The 20,768-nt window shown below is 29.9% G+C and overlaps 1 protein-coding gene across 8 annotated transcripts in view; it reads right to left on the bottom strand.

Annotated features, from left to right (window-relative positions):
- LOC118187817 (uncharacterized) overlaps positions 1–20,768 on the bottom strand; it is a 514,341-nt gene that overhangs the window by 13,354 nt on the left and 480,219 nt on the right. For 7 of the 8 annotated variants that reach the window (XM_085818174.1, XM_085818177.1, XM_085818179.1 and 4 more), the window contains 7 exons: positions 19,051–19,128; positions 17,352–17,511; positions 13,937–14,058; positions 13,745–13,819; positions 11,850–11,987; positions 10,910–11,020; positions 4,296–4,397 (listed from right to left, as the gene is read on the bottom strand). In XM_085818174.1, the coding sequence (XP_085674300.1) occupies positions 4,296–4,397; positions 10,910–11,020; positions 11,850–11,987; positions 13,745–13,819; positions 13,937–14,058; positions 17,352–17,511; positions 19,051–19,128 (786 nt within the window). The remainder of the gene's footprint in view (positions 1–4,295; positions 4,398–10,909; positions 11,021–11,849; positions 11,988–13,744; positions 13,820–13,936; positions 14,059–17,351; positions 17,512–19,050; positions 19,129–20,768) is intronic. The other variant, XM_085818176.1, reaches the window with a different exon arrangement.

The following is a 20,768-nucleotide window of genomic DNA, read 5'->3' as shown; positions in this document are numbered from 1 at the left end:
ATAAAGAAATGTGGAGAAGTGGTAATAAATGAAGATGATATAATAGAAGTTTTTCATTGTGATGACAATACCCGAATCATCAATCAATCAATGAACAGCGCAATCTGTAGTATGGTTCCGAAAGATTCCGAAAATACTGCTACCGATAGTGAAAAAGGTGACAGAGAGGTGAATGAAAACGAAAAACTTTGATTTACAAGCTAGTCGGAATTCTCAACACAGCAATTACAGGACTTGAACAATGGAACTTTGTGACTCAACAAGAAATTATATCTGTCTATAGAAGAAAAAGAGAAGGTATTAGTACAAAAAACGAAGCAACTTAAATAACTTACATTGAAAGAAATATTTCATAAAGTAAGCAAATAAATATTAAGCTTTTTTTCGCAAATTTTGATACCTTTTAGATCATAAATGCTTCATTATTTCATAAATCACAATTTCAAATTTTTAATTTTATAATTTCTACAAGCCATCTTACTAAATTAAAACTGATGATCTAATATCCGAAAAAATCCCAAATCCAGAATCGCTAAAGTCCCGACAAGTGTGGATCTCGGACTTTGTTACTGTATTTCATATTTTTAATTCCCATATGTCATCTTACTAGATTTAAACTGCTGATCTAATATCTGGAATCGCTGAAGTTACGACAAGTCCAGATCTCAGACTTGATATTGTACTATAGATAAGAAATGTTTTCTTCTTCCCCCCTTCAATGTAAGTTGTAACGCAACAACTTCGGAATTTGGAACCAAGCAATTTGGGAATAAAAATACAGGATCACAGCGAAACATGGTAATATAAAATGGTACTTTTGATTGACAAAAAATTGTGCTGACTTTAAGAGTGAATTGACAATCTGATTAATATCAAGGCACATTCCATCGCTGCCACTATGACTAATCACCAAAACACTTATGGAAATTAAAGAACTCAATTCTCTCTTAGATATTTTGCTGAGTGAGATTTACTACACTTTCCAGAAAAATTATGATTGCTTTATGGATACCCACCCCCAGTCTTTTTTTGACATTTATATGTCAGACTGCCTTTGAAATAGATAAAAATTTATTTAAGTCTATGCTACCAAAAGTTGCCTTTCCTCAAGTCCAATAGCGATATCAGTTTCGCATGGGATATTAAGTCTTAAATTGGCATTTTGCGTTGAATCACCATAAACGGTGTATCACTTTTCAAATTGTTCCCACAAATATTATTGCCCTGAAATTAAATTAAAGAAATTAAATAATGAAGAAATTAAATAATTATAATAAGAAATTAAATAATAATAATTAAAGAAATTAAATAATGAAGAATCTGCATGAAAGTATGCATGATTCTCACATTGTGAAAAAACAATGGTATCTAGAGCTATCAAATTTGAATAATATAGTCCTCCATCCAAACATGGGCATCTGGAAGTCTGGATTTTGAATTTGTTTGTTATCTATTTCATATTTTATAAAACTTAACAAATTTTTGATTAATAAACTCAACAATTCCAAAATGAGTAGTGGCAACACTGGATTGAAAAAAAAAAAAAACATTTTTATCTCTGAGACTGTCTATCAGAAATTCTAAAGAGATATATAGATATTTTTAATATATTGTGATTTTGCTGTTGAATCAAATTTTATGTGAGGTAAGTGCCAAGAAGGTGATATTTAATAAAGTGAACACAGAAAACCTTAATAATAAAAAGACAAAAAAATTTTAAACTGAGAAAGGACAGAAAAATGTATGCTAATGTATGCCCATTATTAAAATTGCAAGTGGCTTAAACTCTCTTCTGTTTACTTAATATAATATAATAATTCTGAAAATTTTTTGAATAGGGTATTCCATATGCATCATCACAACACTGTCATACCTGCCAACCTCTAAAAATAAAAATTCAGAAGATTTCTCCCCCAAATTCAGAAGATTTTTCCAAAATTCAGAAGAACACGAAGAATTAATATCATGCTTTGATATTAAAAAAATAACAATTTATACAAATAGAAACAAGAAAATTGTACTTGCATTAGTAAATCTCAATTAAGTAGTAACTAAAAAATTTATTAGGAAACATAAAACAAGAACTTAATGTTACACAAAAAAAAAATTATTGCAATGAATTTAGAGTGCATTTTTTGGCTTTAGCCAAAAATTCTTTGGAAAATTTCCTGTCATAACAATTAGTTTCCTCATAACATTTAGCAATTAAAATGTTTTTTAGAGTTTTTGGTGAAATTGAAGAACGAAACATAGTTTTGTTTTTCTTCACAACTCTGAAGACTCTCTCGCACTCAGCATTACTGTGTGGAATTACAGCTGCAGCTTTTTCTGCTGCCAAATTAATTAAGTGGCATGGGCATCCAATAACAATTAATTCATTTTATTCTTTTTTGAGGAAAGAGGCTACACCCTTTTTGTCACCCACCATGACATGAGCATTATCTGCACCAAATGAAATGCAGTTTGATATTGGGATGTTAAGTTGTTTCAACTCATTAATTACCAAGGAGGCAATATTTTCCCCCGTAGCGTCTTCATTTAACAATGGAAGACACAAAAGATGAGTTTTCATTTCATTAGAAACATCACAGAAATATGTGACAATGATGGGGTAAAGCTTCCAATCGCTGTCGTTGCTGCCATCGATTGACACTGAAAATGCTGAATTCTGGAGTGCAGCTATCGTTTTACTTTGTGCATCGCAAGCAGCTTCGTTCACAATAGAAGATGTTTTCGTGCGAGCACAAGCATATTTCTGAGCAATCTTGGAGTCGGGAAACATCCGTCTGAAAAGTTGACCGGCGTGATCGGCAGCGCTTAGCGGCACGTTGTGTTCGATGAGGAATGCAGTAAACAAACACTCTGCCAAAATGACATCGGCATCCGAATTCGTAGCCGAATTTGAAAAAAAATCATCCACTTTCTTTGACGTTGTCGAAGCCGAAGCATTAACTTCATGCTTTTTAAGACTTAACATGCTTCACACTGTCACTTTTTCCACCGTGACTTATTATGAAGTCACACACGCACGTTGCAAAATGCATAGTTATTTCCTTTGCAGAATTCTTTAATTGTTGGAAATTCGGCTTTGTAGGCAGACCGAAAATATTGAGAATAAGGTTTTTTTGAACTCATTTCGTAACAACGACGTATTAAGAAAATCCGTGAAGCGGATGCGAAAAAAATAATCTGCCGCCCAGAAAGAAGAGTCGGAGAAACAAGTTCAGCGCATTGGATTGGCTGGTTAAGCGGTGAGTTGGGAGAAACTGCAGGTTACTGGATTCAAAGCAGTCGGTAGTTGGCAGTAAAACACGATGCAATTGGCGAAAATCACTGAATTGGCGAAAAATTCTAAAATTTCGACAAAAATCACTAAAAACACTTGAAAAAGGAAAAAAATCGTAAAAAATGGATTATGATCGTAAAATCGTAAAGACAAACGCATTTTCGTAAAAATTACGAAAAATTCGTAAAAGTTGGCAGGTATGCACTGTATAAACCACAAAAAGAAAGTTTAGTAGATAACAACAAATTTCATTAATGTGCAGCTTTTGTCTAATGTATATGTTACGGTGAAACACCGAAATCTGGAGAATGTCAACATTCACATAGTCGCTTGGTGTATGTCCGAAATATTTTCCAAATACTCTTCTTTCTGACTTACACGGGTGAATGTCGACATTCACCATGTACTAATGGTGAATGCTGAACATATAAGAATATTATATTTCCTTCTCCGTAATTCATTCGCGAAAAAACGCACTTGAGACTCAGAATAAGAACTTAAGAATATAAGAACTTAAAACACACAGTACATTCAAAATGAGAAAGGAAAACAATAGAAGTTATAAACTTACCAAATTATGTGATTCAAATATTATTTATTGCAACAACTTAAACTATTATGACACTTTGAACTGCACAAGGCCCTTGCTTTTACAACTGCATTTATTTTGGAATACTTCCTTTTGGAACAGTAGCGTGTACATATACTCCTCTCTTTTCGACCTACACCAGAACATATCTGTGATTGTCAACATACACCGGTGAGGTTCCGAATGTACAAGAATGTAAAGAAATATTCGATCTTTCACCGACGTATTTGGTGAATGTTGAGATTCTCCGGTGAAAGTCGACATTCTCCAATTTCAGTCTTTCACGGTAACATATACATAACTACGGAGTTTTTAAAATAACTTTTAAAACAAAAATGCAACATTAATAGTTTTCTATTGATAATACCAAGAGCAACAAATTTAAATACTTGAAATGAAAGTAAGAATTAAAATAATTACCTTTGCAATGCGAATACCCATAACCCACTGGTGTAAAATCTGCTCATCTTCAGCACAAAGATATTTTATGTATTTTGATGATTTTGTTTGAATCTGAGGGTGCTATTAAAAATGAAAATGATTATATAAGTTGTTTATTATATAAGTCACACACAATTAAATGCATAAGAACATTAAAAGCTGTTAACCTATATTAAACAAGTACCGTTTAATTTACAGACTCAGAAATGCTGCTTAAAAACATTACGCATAAAGTTAATTAACATTATACAGGTTACACAGAATTCTCCAATAAAATATAGAGATATATATTACAATCAAAAATGAGTAGTGGCAACACTGGATTGAAAAAAAAAAAACATTTTTATCTCTGAGACTGTCTATCAGAAATTCTAAAGAGATATATAGATATTTTTAATATATTTTTTAATATATTGTCAGACTTTTAAAAGAAATGAGCTTACACACTAAATATTAGAATACTAATACTTTTAAAATAGAGTGCTAGAGGGCTGATAAGCGAGTTCGAAATGAAATTGGCCCTTAAAATTAAAGAAAGGCTATGGTTGGCCAGAAAATAGTGATATTAAATAATAAATTTAATAAATTAACTGAAGTTCTGTGCCAATTCAAGAGAGAGAGAAAAAGTGATGCAGTATTAAGAAACTATGTTACATTTTTACATTAGATCATTTGATTTAGCCATACATCATCTACCTTCCTATCAAATTTGGGTAAAAAATTTCATATCTCCAAACCAAATAATCTAAAATAAAATGTAAATGCCAGCTTTTTTTTAAGGAATTTTTTGGAATAAGATTGCTTTGTAAGATTTAAAAAGGAATTTTTTGGAATAAGATTGCTTTGTAAGATTTTAACAAAGTAAAGTATTTCTTGGAGAAGGTCTGTGTTATTACAGATTCTTTTAATTCTAAGAAGTTGTGAATTAATAGTATTAATAATGACTCTTTTAGAAATATTAGAATTCCAGTAAGTGAGTTTGAGTGTATGAAAATTGAAATCTGTGTTTGTCAAAATTTTTAATAAGACTGTAATTTAGAATTTGAAGATCTAGGTATACTATATCATCTTGTATTGCGTTGGTAGTATTAAGCTTAAGGCATGTGGGATAAATATTTGCACTTTCAAGTTTGTTGAAGTTGTTAAATTCAATAACGTCATCAATATATCGAAAGACGTGCTTGTAATACTTGTGTTCTTCATCATTAAGTGGACATATAAATGTAAATTCTTGAGTGGAAAGGAAGAGTCTACAGATTACAGTCGAGTAATTTCCCCTCATAGGAATTCCTTGTACTTGTTATATATATATATATAGGGGTTAGCATATTTCTGTTTGTCCTAAGGAAAAAGTGCACTTCAACGCATATTTATTTGGAACAGCATGTTGCTCATACTAGTTTTCATTTCTTAGCATAGCAGATAAAAGGAAAAAGGATTCCAAATAACATAAAATCAGTTAACATTGTAAATTGCACTCTTTCTTAATTTTCTAATTTGATCCAACTTATTATTCTTTGTGGGCTACTATTATTAAAAACAAAAAGTTTCTAAATCGGAAGCTGTAGCAGGATCTGCAAACCAAAAGTATGTTTCAATGTCAGACAAGCAAAAAATAAAATTGCTACCAAAAAACAAAAAAGGGGGTTAGGGTATATATCCATCTCAAAATAATGCAAGGCATATGGCATTGAAAGTCAACAATATGCAACATAAAAACAGAAAAATAACTTTAAATTTTTATAGATTCTGATACCCCAATTGCACTAAATGTGCAAATTTTATAGTATAGTATAAAGAAGTTAGAAATTCCAAGCAAAAAAGCTTCAGATGGCACAGAAGCACCTGATTAATTTGCAGATGAATTTATCGAACTCTAATATCAAAATGCTTATTTTCAAAACAAATTTATAATTTAACTGGCTGATTAAACTGGCATTTCTGGCAATATTTGCCCTGAAATATCTTGACATCTGCAGAAAAGATCCCAACTGCTGTCAAAGATTCCAAAACAAGGCTAATGATTTTGACATATGCAAATACTGCAGGAACATACATATGTAACCTTTTTGTAACTGGAAAGAATATTTACCACAGGCATTTAAAAAAGTAATTATTACCCCTGCCATCTATCATTCAAATTAAAAAGCATGACTGACACAAACATTAATGAATGATTGGTTTGAAAATCATTTCAAAGCTGAGGCTTAGCAAACATTTGAAATTAGTTGCTTTACCAGAGAATGGTAAAACTGTCCCAATTACAAACAACTGTTCAGCTTATACTTCATTTAAAGTTTTAATAAAAGATAATGTTTGCATTTATTCTTCCCTCCAACTAGTACATTCATTATTCAGCCAATGGATATCAGAGTGCTGCATGTGCGCTGAAACACAATGCAGATATGAAGTTGCCTTTTTAAAATCTACATTAAATTTTCTGTACAGTGGCAAAAAAATTCAAGAATTTTCTAATTGTTTTAACATAAAACATGCTGCTATAGTTCAATGCAAGGTAATGGGATGATATGTCTGCAAATATATAAAAAAGTGCTCAGCATAATTTATGACCTGTTGCCATATTTCGTGGTGGCGATGATGATGATTGAAAGGTCTTAAGCGAAATGAAAAAATATCCAATTAATGGTATTTTTCAAAAAATCTGGAGAAGAAATTATAAATGAAAATAACATAACAGGAGTTTTTCATTGCAAGAAAAATGCCAGCATCATCAGTCAACTAATGGATTGCAAAATCTGTTATATGTAAAGTAGTTGTTGAGAATTAAAAGATTATAAGTGCCAGTTTAGGACCATATCTGAAGACAGCAACTACAGGACTTGAACAATGGAACTTTGTAACTGAACAAGAAACTACTCCTACATATAAAATGAAAAGAGAAGTATTAGCACAAAAAGCGAAAGAACTTAAACAATTTATACTGAAGAAATGTTGAACAAAACAAATATTCAGCTTTTTCATAAATTGTAATTCCAAAGCTAGATAACAAATGTTTCATTATTTTATAAAAATTATCTCATATTTTTAAATTTATAATTTCTAAATGTAATCTATTAGATTTAAATTGATGATCTAAAATCCAGAAATTTCTGATATCAGTAATCGCTGAAGTCCAACTATTCCAAATTTCAGACCTGTAGTAGAAGCTTTTCCCATTAACCCTTTCAGGACGGGTGTCCCATATATGCATTCTCTAAGAATGTTGCTCACAACCGGGCATCTCCCACACATCACTAGAGATTGCATTCAGAGAACGGGTGATGCGTATACGCATTTTAAGCTCGAACATTTTTCTGAAGGCCACTAGATGGCATTCTATGTCCATTACTTTTGAAATGAATGCAGTTTTAGGTTCCTGACCTTGAGTTTGATATATTCTTCTGATGGTATTTTACTCATCAACTGATACGAAGGGGGGGAGTTTCCAGCGTAAACAGAGGTGGGCTCTTTAAATCGTGGTGTGCTAATATAAACATTCGCATGTCTGATTTATATCCAATTCCTTTTTTTATTTTATTTTTCCTCTCTACTATGGAATGTAGAATCTATGGTCTTTTAGGTCTTTTAGGTTTACTATGTGGAGCTCTGTTACGTTTTGCATTGTTTTCCGATATACTTCCGTTTCTTCTCTTTTTATTTTGGAAAGTTTCACCTCCAGTCTATTATGGTGGGAAGGCATTATTTATCAAAAGAAGACTACCCTCGTATGGTTAACGAACCATTTACTACTAACGCATATGAGAGTGATGATTCATTTTCTAAAGAGTTGTGATACTTTTTCTAAGAGTTAGAAAGTGATATTTCTCCATTCTTCGAAATTTACAATACTCAGTCTTCACTGTAAATTTTGTTACTTCTTATTGTAAATAGTCTTTATTGCGTTGTTTTATTAATTTTAAACTTTATTGATGGATTTTATCAATTAAAACTTTAGAATAATTTGAATAGCGCTTACGAATATTATTTTACAAGATAAGCAATTTTTTAAGTATATTTTCATGTAAAATAAAGAAAAAAAATTATTAAGTGCTAATTTTAACATATATAAAAGTTCAAGTAATAATCTAAAATGATACCAAAAATTACGATGCTAGAACTGAACTTTTTTTTTTTTCCCCGATATTTTTTTAAATTAGGCTTAGCGATGCAAAATCTCCATCCCGTATGGTGACTGCCTTCGATTCCCTTCGAGTGTGTTAAAGAAAAGTTAGCAGTTGTGAAAAGGTTAAAGATTGAAAGAATATTAAGCTTTATACACATACCCGTAAATTTCAGTGCTCAGAATATAAAATTCTGAAACACACACAATGATAAACAAAACAAAACAAAAACAAAAAAGAAAAAAAAGAGAGAAAATTAATAAAAATCAGGAAGCAAAATACACCTAATGCTTGGAACTTTGTTACCAAACACATGAACAAATAAACAAAAAAAAAAAAAAAAAATTACTCTGCAAACGACAGGACTTTATATTGCATAAAATTATGAATTCTGGAATAGAGGTAATCCATGAATTACTAATGCCTTAGTTATTGAAGTTAGAATCATTAACTTATTTTAGAGAAAGGCTTAACATGCAGCGCCTCAGAAAAATCAGGCTAGCGAAAGTTTCGACCACTTAGGTTTTGCTACCCTTTCTGAAGCTTTGCAAGGCTCTTAGTATGATTACCATCACTAATAGCTAGCCAAAAAAGGGCAAAATAATCCAGAAAAAATTCTAAGAAAGTGGCAAAGCAATTTCTGCATACCGACTTTTAAGCTCTTTGAAAACTTCTGGACAGGAACAGGTTAATATATAATACACATTTAACATACCACATAAACTGATATGAATTTGTTTTTATGCCTTTTCTTTGGATTAAAAGAAATAATGCACTAATTTATCTTAAAAGATTATTATAATTAGCATTAACATGATTACATAAGCCATTATATCATTATTGCTATTACCATTATCCTCAACAGCACACATTAATACAAGCTATAATTTTTTAAAATTATGTTATAAAGAAAAAATATTTGCAAGTTTCCTGTTTTACTCTCCATTATTACTTGTTTGAGAAATATGATACCTTAAAAATAATAAACAAAAAACAGCAATCCAAATATGTTATCATTAATGCAAAGAAGTAAATAAATAATAATAACATTTCAAAATATTTTCTTGAAATGTATATCCTATGCATAGCATATATATTGTATTTATTAATAAGGTGAAAAAAGCAAGCTGAACAAAAGTTTGGAAAGACTTGCATATAATCACACATCACATTTTTTTTTCATTTGAAATCACAAATGCTTAAAAAGTTCTATAACATGTTATATAAATAGGTTGCACTGTTCTGTAAAATAATATTTGAAAAGTTTTCGAATATAATGTAATGTTGCTGTTTAGCAGCTTTTTTTTTTTTTTTTTTTTTTTCAGATTTTTGAAAATTTTTATTGCTTGAGCAGACACTCAGTGTGATTGGGAGGTGAAATGCTAAACAAATATATATTTCTATGAACTACTGAAAAAATTTCATACAGTGTTAAAAAAAATTTAAAAATAAAAAACCATTAGTTGATTAATCCCTTGTGCACTCCAAGAAATTATTTCAATTATTCTCCAAGAAATTACTCCATCATGTTGCTTGATGATCATGCACTTCAAATGAAGTTTTACAAAAACTAGTTATAAAACGCTGCAACTTTTTTGCTATATCCATAAATACATATGAAATATAAATTTATTATACTTGTATTTTGTTTTATCCTACTGTTTTATATTTACAAAATATTAGAACTTTTTAATGTATGTTTATTTAAGTGCAATAAATAAAAATCATTAGAAAATTTAAAAAATTATATCCAAATAAAGCAAAGTAGAACAAGAAATGAAATTCAATCAAAACAGTATAAACAACCACTGCATAATACTGAGAAAAATTAAGATTTTTTTTTTTAAAAATTAAATGATTATTCATTTTTCTTCATCAGAAATTTGTATTCCAATAACTGTACAAGTATACCAATCAACCAGGCATACAATTTACAATAAGAAGTACCACTAGAAAAGCACATAGCATTAACAAACGAAAATAGTACTAGAATAAAATTTACAATTCAAAGAAAGATAATAATTTTTATTGCTACCAAATAAAGTACTGGCATGACGATATAAGTCTATGTGCGAGTTCTAAAACATCAAATAAATGACACTGGTATTTCTAATTATTCAGAAATTTTATGTATAAGCATTTGTCATCAATGTTTGTACTTTTCATATTAGCAAACTTTCCTGGCCTAAATTCTGGGTAATTTATGACATTTCTGGGCCTAAATTCTAATTGCAAGTAGACTGTGAGAAAGTCAAATAGCATTACACATGACAACTTAAGATTAAATCAAATTCCGAAATAATTTACTGAATATAATATAAATTTCAGAAAAATCTTCTTCACTAAATGCAGAAATAATTATTTTATATCCAAATGATGAAGTAAGGCATATTCTTTACAGAATATCTTACACTTATTAAAAACAACACAGAAATAAATAGCATTTCTTAAGAAAAATTAAAACAAGTTTACCTTAATTGCAAACCCAAAGTCAGTAGGAGCTTTGTACTTTTTTTTCCAACCAAATCCAGTATAAACATTGTTCATTTCAAATGTTGTTAAACATATTAAATCCTTCGACAGCTACAAATCAAACAATATACACATTTACACTTTTGTTAAAAATAAATAAATTTGTTATAAAGAAATAAATACCAATATCTGTGTGTATTTTCCCCTCTAGTTTTTAACAACAGGTTTTGAAAGTTTTAAAAAAGATTGACGTAATTTTCCCCTTCATCAATGCATTCAAAGAGCATGCACCACTGAATTTTTAAATGAAATCATCTACATACTGATCATTCTTACTACCTACCTGCAAAAGTCACGACAAATCTTTCCCTTCTAACTGTTAAACTTTATGCTAGACTAATAATATGAGAACTGCCCATAGTAAAGCAAATACAAACTGACATTCAGTCAACGATTTCGCTGAATCAGCTACACATTCAGATTCCCTAATTATTTATGAATGATTCCAGGCCTAAGAAATTTCACTGACAATAAAAACAACAGGTAAGATGGTATGATTCAAGTTACAGGCATGTCATGGTGACATCTAATCAAATACTGCAATGTTAATATCACTATAGATTTTTATTGGAATGCAGGTTTCTTTTAAAGAAAAAATATTATAATAATTACGGGTGATTTATCCATGACAGCTATGCTTGTATTCTAACCATGCCCTTTGGAAATTACATTATTTGCATAATTTTCTTCTCTTGGTTTTTTGAATGATAAAATTAGTTAAAAAAAGGAAAAATACACAAAGAAATATGGTAAATAAAATTCAGGAAGAAAACATTTCTTTATAAAAATGAACATAAAAAAACAGTTTGCAATCAATAAGCAAACTTTGCTATGGAATAAACTAAAATATTTACTACGGATACAAATTTTAAATATTTACCTTTGATTTTCCTTTTGGACAATAATAAATACCAGAAGCTCTCAGAACAAAAAAATGCTTTTTCCATGCTTTCTTGCCATCACTTTTTAAATATAATGCACTTTCGACTTCAGGAACACTTGATGAGGAAAAGAATTCCTAAAAGAACATTAAATAAGAATGTTTTTCTCGAACCAAACATATTTAATACCAAAATCGCAGAAAACACACACTATTTATTTGCAATAATTTGAATTTACTTATAAGTTCTAGAAATATAAAATTAAATATAGAAAACGATATTTTAGACTTTTTTTTTAATTGGATGACGGGCTCTCTCGCAGGCTAGAGATATCTTTTAGTAAACTCGGTGGAATGAAAATGAATTTTTTAATTATATATTGTATTCATACACCTTGTTATTAAATTGATTGTGTTAATTTGGTTCTCTGATTTAGTTAGTTTAGATTTGTAATAAAACCAATAAGAATTATTTAGATTTTTTAGTTTATATTCAGAGCTGGAAAATTCATTAAGCAAAATAAGCATATGGATTAGGGCATCAATGAAAGAGATGATAACAAAAAAGGTGCTTATTTTGTGGAAAGTAGGCATCGCAAAATTTTCCACTAATAATATTACCGTCGAATATACTGCACAGCAAAATTAACACCAAGTCATAAAAATAGAGGAAAAAACTGGTGCAAATGTATGTAGGGGGACCAAAACGTTTTTAGCGATTATAGCTTCCAAAATTTTTAATCCTTACCTATATTTTATACAACATATAATAAATTCAAACCCTAAAGGCAAACACATACAAAAAATTAAATATAGTTTCTACTTAAATAATTTTAAGTGAAAGATTATTTATTTATTCCACTTAAATTGATCTGATTACTTCAAGCAATACTTTACATAATCCGTGTCTATGAATTTTTTAAAATATGGGGGGGGGGGACTCTAGATATAGGCCAATGCTTCTAAGAACACTGATACTGAATATAAATCTCTAAGACAATCATCTCCAGAAATGAACAAAACCAATTAGAGCAGTGATGACCAACCTTTAACCTGGCTTGAGCAAATTAAATATTTAAAATTTTGGGCGGAGGCCATAATAATAACGATGGAGAAGGCTGAGCTTGGAGTAAGACATTTATATATATATATTTGATCATAATTGTCATCAGCAACCTAAAATCCTAAAATCACTGTATCTAACTACTGATTCTATTGACCTGCACAAACTTGTAACTCACTTTTGTACCAGTCAAAAGGGTATTAGGAACTAAGTACTACGATACAGCGGCCCTATTGGGCGAAATTACGGTGGTATATTTTTACTCTCTCCCTTTAATATGCAATAGATTGCAACTAGAAACAATACCATATAAAACTTTCAAACTGCTTTGTTTGTTAATAGAGGTGGGAGGTGGGGTAACTGCTGTGGATTTCAGGCATTTCGGCATTTTAAGCATGCAGGTTAACAAAGATGTGTAGAGCTATTTGATTAAACACATATTTGATGATTTTAGTATTAATCAAACTTTTCATTGCATTTTTGCAAGTACTGCCCCTGGGAGGGGTCAGGTGGTCCTCAACATTCTCCTAAATTTGATTGCATAAAAATCCCCCCCTTCAGGTAGGTAATACCAACCTTGTGAGGAACCACTGATCTATAGATGGTCTTCTTAGAAATGGCTCACTGTTTCTATTAATCTACTGTTTATGTTACTGTAAATACCTTTTGGTCAACTGACTATTAATAGCAAGTTCTGCAAGAGGTAAAAATTATGTCAAGATTTCTAACTCAGTAATATGCCAGTAGCCTGAACCTCTATGTGGTTGGAATGTCAGCTGTGTGTGTGTTATATTTATACATGCATTGAAGAAGAAAAAAGAATAAAACTAACCTCTAATAAAGAACTTTTTGCATCATCATCAAGTTCTGAACCTTTTTCTGAAGAACTACCCAACAGTAAATATTCCTTAAAATGAAGGAGGGTGAAGTGTAATTTCATAATATTTTTAATTTCTTAAATAAATTTTAAACAACATAATTGAGGAATAGCAAACAAATATAATTACATGAGTTCCTTACTCACCTCAGGATTAATAAATAAATTGTATTTCTCATCCTTCTCTAAAAATTGTAATTTATTTGGCGAATCCCTAGCCCATAATAATAGATTTTCAACAACATATTCATGATCTTCATATATTCTTTCTGAAAGAAAAAATATAGTTACCAATCCTTTCCCTTCATTTTCATACATAATTAAAGAAATTTTGTGCCATGGAATACACATGAATATACAAATTTAAAGCAGTATGTATAGTTTAAAAAAGGTACATATAGTTAAAATAGTTAAAGTACGTATAATTATATATATATATTTTTATCAGTCTTTCAATGAACTTCTGAAACTGCATTTCATACAATAAATACATGATTCTGATTCATTTCCAGGAATTTTTTAACTGCATCCACTAGTGACTGAGCATGTGAGACTTTTAATATTTGTAGTTCAATTCAAATTTGAACCCAGTCAATAAGGCTGGCAGCATGGGCTTTTCATGGTTTTCCTCATTTGTAGCATAAATACAAACAATTTGCCAAGTCTTCCATGAAGGAATTTCTTGAGTGCTGTGCTTTAGTTAAATCAATCAACTAACCACATTTGCATTTAAATATTAAAATTATATTCTATGGCTAGATAAACAACAGAATTGAATCCCCAAACAGAATGAATGAATATCTGAAATTAATTAATAAAATCCCTGAAACTAAAGTAAATAAATATTGCTTTAATGATTTTAAAATCCTACTCGTAGTAGTTTGTATAATGTATCTTTAAAATGAATTATAATTAAGAAAAAAGCAAAACAAATTATAAAATTATTTAAATTTCAGAAAAACAGCAATAACTGTAATAAAAGAAAACCTACATTGTATCTTCAAAATCAGAAAGATATACCCATTTATCAACACCTTAAAAAATTCTTTAAATTACTGCATTTCTAAAGTCCCTTTTTCTTTACGAATTATTTAACCCTCTGAGTGGTGCAGATTTTTAGATTTATCATGAAGACTTGTATTTAAATAGCCTTTACTCATTAAATTTGCATATTTACTTATTTCAGTATCTATTTTCATAAACTTACAATCATTAAGATGACATTTACATTATTAACGGAAGTAGGAAAGCAAGATACCTTGAAATTATATGCTAATATATACCAAGTGACAAAAACTCTCACGACTTTAAAGCCAGTCATGATGCTCAAAAGGTTAAAGATGACAATTAACTTCTTTAAAAAATAAGAAATGTTTTTATAACATGAAAGACCACCAGCAGCCGAGCAGTACAATTGCTGAACGCAGGTTGTTCCAACTTGAGTTCGATTCCAGGCATACAGGTTGCCTACATAGTAATGCATACGAGTCCGTTTCCCTTAGAAAGTCCTCCATGAAGGCATCCACCCCATGCAGATAACCCTAATGTGCTTTGTCATAATCAATTAAATTAAAGAAATTTATACCATGAAGCAATAATCCAAGAGTAATTTTTAATTTCAGTAGTTTGGCTTTCTTAAAGAATGCCAATTTCAAAATCAATTTTAAAAATAAAAATTGATCTACATTTCATCCAAGGTGTCTCAAAGAAGTGCATATAAATTTACAAATAAGATATGGATTATGTGATGCAGCTTCACATGATTATATATGTCCACGGATACTTTGAAAACATTAAATGATAAGAAAAATCTATTCCTCAAAGTATCAATAGAATTTACCTATATTTTAAAACAAAATATGCACTTTCACTACATTTTAATTAGGAAGTTTGTTTATGAAATTGTTCATAATGTTTCTAGAAATTACTTGACCCATGATGTATTTCTGATCTTTCATACTCAGAAGGCATCCCTCAAGGAAAGAGAATTTGCCAGTGTAAAAGTGTATGGGGGGGGAGGAAACATTCATAGCTTAACATGGAATTTTGCTGACTTTTTTTACTCTCACAGAAGACCAATTTGTGTCTGATTGCTCTCAATATTGGTAGAGTTATTAAAAATCTAAGGTTCTTTTTTTGGGGGGGGATGACTTCATTTTAAGAGATTTATTTTATGATATATTGATTATATTATTAACCAAACTGTTAATCACAATTAGCAATATATTTTCCATGTTTTCGTTTACTAATGGACAATTCGATAACAATATCCAAATGATAACAATAATCACTATCACATTAAGCAATATCTACTGTATATCCCTATTACATATAATTACAGACTAAAAATTCTTCAGCAGCATTTTGCACGGAAATGGTTTTGGGATATTTTTGTTGTAAAAAAAAATTTCTATAATTCCCTATTATATGTAACATATATGTTATAATACCAAGTTGTGAATGCTAATTAATTTACAGACATAACCAGATAACTGGAAAAAACAAGTTATAAAAATATAATTTTTAAAAACTGCAATTATTTCATAAGTTCTTTAAAAAATTTCCCCTTGATTTTAAATTAATGAAACATAGTGTACAATGTAAAGTCGAATTCAATTACTATAATAAAGATTTACATAAGACCAAGTGTTCTGTAGGAAAAAGGTCAGCCTTGAACCATTGTTGCACCCAACAAAAATATGCTGAAAACTGAAATGCCGGTTTTCCATATTTATGGCCCATGGCAGTGCAGCCTCTCAATGCTAAAGAAAGATGATCTTCCAGCAAAGCTGCACAGGATGTAGTCTTTCAAACTGCTACCACAAGCATATCATTATTGACTCTTATTTAAAAAATCTCACATGTATCACACAAGGAGAGTGCTGGAAGACATGACTCTTCATGCAAGAATAGGTATTGTCACTGCTGAATTTGAGTTGTGCACAGCTCAAAAGTTTCATGAATATACAAAATCTATTTGATCAATCCTGCCAGTAGTCATATGCTTGCTTCAAAAATTCAGCCATTGAATGTCTAATTACATGTGATTATTAAGGCCTATTGCAAGCAGTACACTGAATTAGCTATGTTTCCTTCAATAACTAAAGCATTTCTCAAGCTAAATTCATGCTGTAGGGCACAGATTTACAGAAACGAGCACTTTAATTTGACAAAACTTGCACATGCACAGACTCGCATCTTTCAAGTGTTTGTCTGATCAGTTGTCGATATTAGGTCAAGAGCATGGTTGTAACGAATGCAGAAAATCAGCTTTCATTTCCAGACAGCAAACTTCAGAAATGGCCATATCCAAGGAAAGCAACAATCACATCCAGAATGTGGAAGAAGTGATGAAAAATAATAATAATATTAGGCTCTTTTGAGACCCCCTTATTGCAAGAGTACATGCTAAATCTTTTGTATTAAATGAAGGGCAAGTCTGATGCCAGCAGTGTAATTTTAACTCCATAACTTAATGTTGTATGATGCGCAGAGCATCCATAAAAATGGTAATAAAAAAGTCCAAAACCTCAAAATAAGTAATCAGTTACAAAACACTCACCCATAAACAACTCAGGTAAATGTTCCAAAAGCGTCCACCTTGGATCCATAGGAACATGATTCTTATCTGCCAGCAGACGACAAACTTGTCCAACAGTCATTCTTTCATCAACTAACAAGCTCTTAGCACTGTTGTCAGCGCTGAAAGCTTTGATAAAGATCTGTAATGAAATATTACAAAGAAGGATTGTCAGACCTTTCATTCTTGAATAAATTTTAATCCAAATGTCATGATACTTTATCATATTTGAATACAAAATAATAATAACTTATTTTACAAAATTTCAGAAAGTAGCCTTAAAATTATAGCAGGCATAAAAAATTTAATTTTAGAACTTAACAGTTTGAGCATTTTGGGGGATGAGAATAATTTATAACTAGGAAAATCATATTTTTACAAATCATATTTTTAATCACAGATTTTTACAAATTTCTTTGAAGTGAAAACTATTAAACAATTTACAGGTTCTTCTACAGGTAATCTTTACAGGTACAGGCAATTTACATGTAATCTTTTACAAGTTTAAAAGATTAAGATTTTTTCTAATTTATATATTAAATTAAATTTACAATATTATGTTACATAAAACACAGCAGACTGAATCCCAAATTTAAATAAAATTTTAAATGAATAAGAATTTGTGATTTGTCACCTTTTTCATGAAATAAAAAAAATACTTGAATATGATGAATAAATACAAATGTTCTTTTAGTGTAAATACAAAATTTCTTTAACCTGAACAATGTATATTCATAACTTTAAATTTGCTTTTTTACGTATATACATGTTTGTTAAAATTTATTTTCATCTGTGATTTCTTTCAAATTTCAAAGAATAATAAAACAGTAATTATTCAGTAAACAGTTATAGTTTAAACTTGATAATAAAATAGCAAGTAATGTATCAGATTATACTTTTTCAGCAAGTAATTCTGACTTGTATATGCTCTAATACATGTCAGGAAACATAATTTAAACTATTTAAAAAATTAAAACCCACTGCAGACCTATTTGTTTTTAATAACTCTATAATTCTTAAAGTTATATGATAACTGGATGAATTATAATCACTGCAAAATTGACTGTACTACAAAGTTGCCTAGTATGTGAAAATAACTTTGTAACTTACTGTCTCTTGAAATTAAACTTTACAGTCCTTCTTATACACTAGACTTAAAAACTGTTCCTTTTGATATATTTAAAGTATTAGGCTGTTTTGTTTTAAAAAAAGAAGTATTCCAAGTAGGTCAATGGGGGCTGATCACTCTATTTCAACTGAATGCTCAAGAGCTTATTTCTTCAGCATTATTTTCACATAATAAACATTTCCACTACATAAAGATAATGTTAGAGCTCTGCTTAGCTGTGACTTGAAATAATAAGGTACTTCAATCGTTTAAAGATTACAACTTTATAGATTGTACAAAATTTAACAGTCTTAAATTTTTTACATACAAATGAAATCTAATACGCTGTTATAAAAGATGCAAAAGCATAACATGAAAAATGGAAGTTAAATGAAGAATTAAAGAGAATTAATTAAAAATATACAGAACTTTGAAATATAAAAATCACACATGAGGTTAATTATAAATAAAAAATGTAAGCACATAAAATTAAGATAAAATTTTCTAAAATTTATTACACTCTCCCTTGCACATGATCAGAATGCAACATGCATGTAATACCATAGGATCTACCTTTTTAATGCTTGCTTCCTTTATTTTCTCCAAAGCTATTCTGATCTTTTCTGCTTTAATACGGGCAGCTTGCTCTGCCTAAAGAAGGTGAAGAAAATAGAAGAGAAGAAAAATTCCCACCACCAAATGACAGAATTATGGCAAAAGGAGTTAAACTGCTGCAGGCATTTAAAATGAGATGACTTTAAATGTCAAAAATATTTCTTAAATAAAACCTTTCTGCCTAAGAATAGTCTCAAAATTATCAGAAGGAAAAAAAAATTAGATCAATCATTAATTTTAAGAAAGAAAGAAAGAAAGAGTTCTGATCACTACTTTTGATCTATAACACCATTTAAAATCTTCACATAAATCCATATCATAAAAACTCACAAAGTATTTTCTCTTCAAATCGCCAGTATGTTAAAGTAAAAAATGAAAATGCAATTAGCATTTTGAATTAAAGAAAAATCTGTGGTAAAAGTTTTTATACTTTTCTGTTCAAACCATCACTTAGCACTTTTTAGTTTTTGCATATTTCCTTGATGTCAAGTATAATTAATTTGGTTTACTTTCTTCCAGGCAATTATTTCTTTATCCCTAATGTGTGACAATTTTTTTCGTCTGATCTTTGCTTTTTCACTGCAAGAGATTTCATAACTTGAAATATGTAAAAAAGCTTCAAATAAAAAATTCTTCACAAAAAATGACTGTTCGAATAGCCACCTCATAAAATTATAATATGATAAACCAGAATGGTTATATGCCTTCACTCATACTAAGAAGTGAAAAAGTGTCCAAATATAAATGCAGATTGTTCATGGCATTCCTTTAGTTAGTGCTATACACTTCATTTACTTATGGTGTAAAGAGTTAATATCTACTGAAATTTGTGAAACAAAATTTGCTTCAAATGACTTACATTACAATGGCAGACTGGAATAATTACATAAGAGAGATGATAAGTACCAATTCCATTACCTGATCTTAATGTTAAATTCAATGGACATAACACTGAATTTAACATTAATATAACTGATAAAAACTTATCTATGAAAAAGCAAAAAAAATAATAACATAGGCCATGTTCTTCCCAAAAACGGGCTTAGGAAGGATTTTTGTCATGGCAAGCATTACATTTTAGTTTCCAATCATTACATTTCCTCTCATAAAACGAAGGGCACAGGAAAAGACAAATGCATCAATGTGGCACCGAAAATGCATGGTAGGGGTACAATGGAAAAGTACCAATGTTTTTAAATGTGGCAGGCATTATGTAATGAACAGCAGTGTTTTGAAAACAGCAATTTAAGTCACTGATTCAGAATTAAAACATAAACTGCATGGTGAAAAACGTTTGCTATCATTTTGGACTAAACAACTTTAGGAACAGCTGATTTAAATGAAATAAGCTTTAAAAAAAGTGTTTTGGAGAGCTGAAAGTTTTTTAGGTGGAATAGTGTTTTCAAAAAGGTACATTAATAGCTAGAACTCACTTCTATGTGTTATGTAATCTAAAAAATGTCACTTCGCAGCATGACATTAACATTATTTGGGAAATCCTACAAGATCTGCAAATATTGCATGATGATATGGACATGTTAACTAATATTTCATATTCGACACAACAATTTACTGCTTAAGCATTTGTTTTGAATGCCTTGTTCACTTACAATATAATATTCAAGGCTTCACCAGTATCACATGTAAAGACAACAGAGCTGAAAAAATCCAATTTT

This window comes from Stegodyphus dumicola, chromosome 6 (genome assembly GCF_044657685.1).
Source record: "Stegodyphus dumicola isolate Sdum_Otavi_A_Nest chromosome 6, ASM4465768v1".
Lineage (NCBI taxonomy): Eukaryota > Metazoa > Arthropoda > Arachnida > Araneae > Eresidae > Stegodyphus > Stegodyphus dumicola.
The sequence above is the reverse complement of the archived record's forward strand: the minus strand, read 5'-3'. Positions and strand labels throughout refer to the sequence as shown.